The 5,597-nt window shown below is 38.8% G+C and overlaps 1 protein-coding gene across 1 annotated transcript in view; it reads right to left on the bottom strand.

Moving 5' to 3' along the window:
• Positions 1-2,114: 2,114 nt before the first annotated feature.
• LOC307028867 (amine oxidase [flavin-containing]) overlaps positions 2,115-5,597 on the bottom strand; it is a 52,351-nt gene continuing 48,868 nt past the window's right edge. The window contains exons 14-15 of the mRNA XM_079664227.1: positions 4,885-4,947; positions 2,115-4,800 (exon numbers count right to left, since the gene is read on the bottom strand). Of these exons, the coding sequence (XP_079520353.1) occupies positions 4,645-4,800; positions 4,885-4,947 (219 nt within the window). The 3' untranslated portion in view covers positions 2,115-4,644. The remainder of the gene's footprint in view (positions 4,801-4,884; positions 4,948-5,597) is intronic.

Raw genomic sequence — 5,597 nt, 5'->3', positions numbered from 1 at the left:
GCCTTGACCGGTACTTGCTTTTGATCAAAGTAAATGTGAAAAACCTGCACTCACACAGGTAGGTGGAGGTGAAGGGAATGAGCACTCACACAGGTAGGTGGAGGTGAAGAGAATGAGCACTCACACAGGTAGGTGGAGGTGAAGGGAATGAGCACTCACACAGGTAGGTGGAGGTGAAGAGAATGAGCACTCACACAGGTAGGTGGAGGTGAAGGGAATGAGCACTCACACAGGTAGGTGGAGGTGAAGGGAATGAGCACTCACACAGGTAGGTGGAGGTGAAGAGAATGAGCACTCACACAGGTAGGTGGAGGTGAAGGGAATGAGCACTCACACAGGTAGGTGGAGGTGAAGGGAATGAGCACTCACACAGGTAGGTGGAGGTGAAGGGAATGAGCACTTTTACAGCCTTTTTGGCGAGGTGGGGGAACTCGGTCTCCACAGACAGCCACAAGTGGGCAAGTGTCACTTTACTCGTCTTCTTCTCGTTCTTTTGTGTCTCACGCTGCGCCTCCCCTGAAGCTCTCTGGCGCCCCCCAGGGGAGGCGCGCCTCACACTTTGAAAACCGCTGATTTAAGATATTCATTGCTATCGGGATGTTATGAGCATTCCATGGAATATAACAAAAAGTGTTTCTGAAGTAAATTGCCTACCCCACCATTAAGTATATGATTTAATTATATTTAACGTTACCCTTTACTGGGCAATTTACTTTCTATGTTTATATAAATATCTTTAATTAATTTCTTTATTTTATCTTTTAATGATTAACTTCTTATGTGAATATAAATATTTTTATAGTATATTCATTTATTTTAGATATTTTACTTTGAGGTCTTTTGTATAAATACATTTTTTTTTAATTTCACATTCATTTATATTCTATCTCCCTGTTTTTATTTAAATGTTATTTATTTTATTTTATTATCTTTATATTTAGCATTTTTATATTTGAATACTTTTTTTAATTTTATTGTAATTGTTTTATCTTTTATTGGACATTTAGTTTAATGTCTTATGTAAATATTTATTTAATTGTATCTTTATTATTCTTGCTTTAGCCTTTTATCTTTATATACATGTATTTATTTTATTTATATTTGTAATTTATTGGACATTTATTATTTATTTTTAAAATATTACGACACCCTCTGTCCTTAGACCCTCTGTCCTTAGACCCTCACATCGTACAAGGAAACACTTCCAGAGAAACCCCACAGTTTAAAGGGGAACATGGGAGAAACCTCAGGGAGAGCAACAGAGGAGGGATCCCTCTCCCAGGACGGACAGACGTGCAATAGATGCCGTGTGGAAATTGAAGAGATAATACATTTACAGCATAGGTAGAACAAATGTTAGGAAATGCATGTGTCTGTAATAAGAAGATGAATCCACGAGGATGTCAACAATCCTGTGGGAGCCATCAGGGAAGTAATCTGATGATATCTTGTTATTGTTCATTTGTAAATTCAACATGTATATATTCTACTTTCTTGTTTATTTCTTGTCTTTTAATTTTTATTGTACAATGCAATGTCTTTTTATGCTGCTGCAAAACAAAAATGTCCCAAATTGGGATCAATACAGTTCTATCTTATCTTAACTGGGAGTAGCTGCAGTCACCCTTTCTGCAAATGAAATCTCCTCTTGGCTTATAATAAACAATGGGCCCTGACAGATTCATTGTACAGCAAACCTTTGTAAGAAGAAGGTCTGCTGCATCTGGAGTTTACTTCTCTTATTCCTTAAATATAATAATAAGAGTTTGTTTGCAGGAGGTCCAATACTTATTATTTGCACATCAGTGTGTATTGCTTTAGCTTTGATGGTTGGAATCTGCCCTCTAGTGGCCACACACACACACACACACACACACACACACACACACACACACACACACACACACACACACACACACACACACACACACACACACAAAAGATATATAGAAATGCACGAAATGCACACACAAAATACACTAAAAACAAATCAAAAATACTCAGAAACAAAAAACGTATAATAAACTGAAAACAGACACATATTCTTCCTCTGCTGGCCCGGTGTTTGGGTATGAACTCACGCTCGAGAAAAAGACACAAAATGACACACAAGGTCGATTTTAAGACGAGTAAAAGATTTATTTCACATTTTTTTCTGTTTAAGTATCACCAGCTTTGTTTGAGGAATTAAAGACATTGAAGAAGTGTGACAGGAAGAGTCTCAGGGAAACGATGATGGAGGGTTGGATAATGTGTGTTTCTGCAGGATGGAGAGTGTGTGCTGGCTTTGTTTGTTCACTGAAGTCAGAAAAACACCTTCCAGAAAATGCTTAAAATGTGAGCTACATCGTGGTCTAAACGTGACTCAAACCAGTGCATGAGCTGATAGAGAGGGAAGGTCATTCAGCTGATATCACACAACAAGGGAGACAGATACACTGCGATCACCACGCGATCACAACGCGACCACCACACACACACACACACACACACACACACACACACACACACACACACACACACACACACACACACACACACACACACACACACACGGCTTTACTGGAGATTGCAGTTTGATCGTGGGGAGGATTTCCATAGCTTTGAAAAGTTAGCATCTTTCTGGTTCCTTCGAGAAAAAGACAATGATTTTTTAAAATATATTTTTTGATTATTGCAGATAGTAAACTCTTATCAGTGGGATAATCTCCACATATTAACACAAATGTATGATTTCTTAAGTAAAAAGCCTACTTACGGCTTTAAAGGAACTAGGACATGACTTGCAATGCTAAGCTAACGGCGGCTAATGTTCGGCTGTTCTTAAATTCACCAACAGGGTTTTTAATGAAGTCGTAGAATAAAAATCTCTTCAGCTTATGTTAACCCGTGACCTGTTTCAGGCTAATAACCCAAAAAACATTCAGAAAACCATTGACTTCCAGACCAGGGAAGCAGGAAGTGCTAAAATGCAGAGTCATTTCCTGTTTTTTTTACTTATTCAGAGGGGTGTCACAGTCACACAGGCACTTGAGAGAGAGAAATGACACAAAACACTACCATTAAGGCACGACAGATAACTATACTCACAAACACACACACACACACACCCATCTTTGGGACAAAAACAGCATGATTCAACGCCCTTTACCAGACAAATCATGTATCATCTCGCTTCAAAATCAGATTCCCATTATGTTACGGGATAAGAAAAAGCCTCCTACTCTGACGGATGATTTCTAAAAGCCCATCATGGATTGAAGTGCTCGCAAAGTGGCCAAAAATGAATATTTCCTGCGAGTAGGCAGCTGTGTTTCTCTACCGTGAATTAGGATTTACTTCTCTATATGTCTGTGTGTTGTTTCTGGGAATAATGCGTAATTTATTCATCGGTTTTCTGAAGTTTATTTCAAAAAGAGGCGATTTTCCGCACTCTTTAATGCTTCAGAATGTTAAACATAAGCTAGATTTTGTGGGATTTAAAAGCATGAAATTCTAAATAAATGGCTTCCATTAATAATGTATTAATAGTGTTTTTGGTTAGCTAACGCACTAATTTTGTATAGCAACACATATATATCTGTAAATCAAAATGCAGCGACAAAGAATTTGTGTTATTTGTCTGAAGAAAATACATTCGAATGCTTTCATTACATTTACTAAAAGACAACAGAGCAGCTTAGTAGCACGACATCACCACTAAATACACATTTTAATAACAGGATAAGGCTTATTATGCATTTTTTATTCTACTTTTTTGTTATCGACAACAAATCCCATGAAAACCGACAATACATGACTGTGTCTCTCAATAATATCTGACTTTTTCATGCCTTGTTAGACCCTTGTTTGTTGGTTAATACTCGTGTTTTTTTTTTTTAAAGGTGAGTAAAATCCTTGAAGACATGTAGTCTCATTTTATGTGATGTTTCTCAAACTGCATTTGTTGGGGCCTATTTTCCGACGTGACTATTTTGTGAGTAATATGTTAAGAGATTAGTTTAAAATGAGTGTAGGATCGTGCAGGCCTTAAAGGGGCCCACTTATGCTAATGTTCAGGTTTTCAGGTATTTTAATTGACGTACCTTAAGTAACGTAATTAACTCAAAGTGTTTTCATGGGATTTATTGACAACAAGCTAGCATCCTTCCCCACAGCCTTATCCTTGAAACCTCCTCTGTGATTTTGCAGCGGGCATCTCATCAAACAGCTACAGCTGCTCGGCCAGAATAAATTAGCACCTAAAATCAGCAGAGGTAATTAAGACACACACACACCTCTCACACACAAACCTCACACACACGTCACACACACACACAGAAAGCATAATGAGTCGATAAACTCACATGTAAGTAAGACTGTGAATGTCGTTGGCAATGTGTGTACTGTTAATAGTGATTTACATATATTCTGTATACTTTTTATGATTCTTTCCTTCATTGGTTTCACATCTGGACCTCAGACGTGGATTTAAACACTTCCTCTGTCTCACTTTCTCTTTTCTCAGCGAACAGACAGTGCACAGAGTGACGGTACGTTAGTGTTTTTTTACTGTGAGCCGTCCTCACAACATCCTATACTCGATACAGCTCACTACTCTGCAGATTGGGACATAAAGTAGTGCAGTAAAGAGTCTGTTGTGGTTTAACTCCGGGGAATGAGACCCTTTTTGTAGATCACCAGGCCGGAGACAGTGGCCACAGAAAGGAAGGCGGAAACTCCCATAAATTTCAAGAGACCGCCGACTGAAGGCAGGTTTCTCTCCCAGAAAGTGGTGACAAACGGGATTGCTGGCACTTCCTGTTGAAGGGAAAGGAGGAGACGATGTTAAGGTTGCATTTATTTGAGTTTTATTTAAATAGGTTTTATAGAGATTTCCCTCACCACAGACTGAGGCTCCGTCTGCCAGATCTGACTCTTGTGGATTTTCTTCATTACACACAGGACCTGCAACAGAGGATTAGGTGTGTTTAAAGAGTCCTCTCCTGCTGATGTTCAGGTGTATATCAGTATGTAGTGTCTCTACTTTAAAGAGTCCTCTCCTGCTGATGTTCAGGTGCATATCAGTATGTAGTATCTCTACTTTAAAGAGTCCTCTCCTGATGATGTTCAGGTGTATATCAGTAGTGTCTCTACTTTAAAGAGTCCTCTCCTGCTGATGTTCAGGTGTATATCAGTATGTAATGTCTCTACTTTAAAGAGTCCTCTCCTGCTGATGTTCAGGTGTATATCAGTATGTAATGTCTCTACTTTAAAGAGTCCTATCCTGCTGATGTTCAGGTGTATATCAGTATGTAGTGTCTCTACTTTAAAGAGTCCTCTCCTGCTGATGTTCAGGTGCATATCAGTATGTAGTGTCTCTACTTTAAAGAGTCCTCTCCTGCTGATGTTCAGGTGTGTATCAGTATGTAGTGTCTCTACTTTAAAGAGTCCTCTCTTGCTGACGTTCAGGTGCATATCAGTATGTAGTGTCTCTACTTTAAAGAGTCCTCTCCTGCTGATGTTCAGGTGTATATCAGTATGTAGTGTTTCTACTTTAAAGAGTCCTCTCCTGCTGATGTTCAGGTGCATATCAGTATGTAGTGTCTCTACTTTAA

The sequence above is a fragment of the Notothenia rossii genome, assembly GCF_949606895.1.
Source record: "Notothenia rossii genome assembly, chromosome: 2".
In the NCBI taxonomy this organism is placed as follows: domain Eukaryota; kingdom Metazoa; phylum Chordata; class Actinopteri; order Perciformes; family Nototheniidae; genus Notothenia; species Notothenia rossii.
The sequence above is the reverse complement of the archived record's forward strand: the minus strand, read 5'-3'. Positions and strand labels throughout refer to the sequence as shown.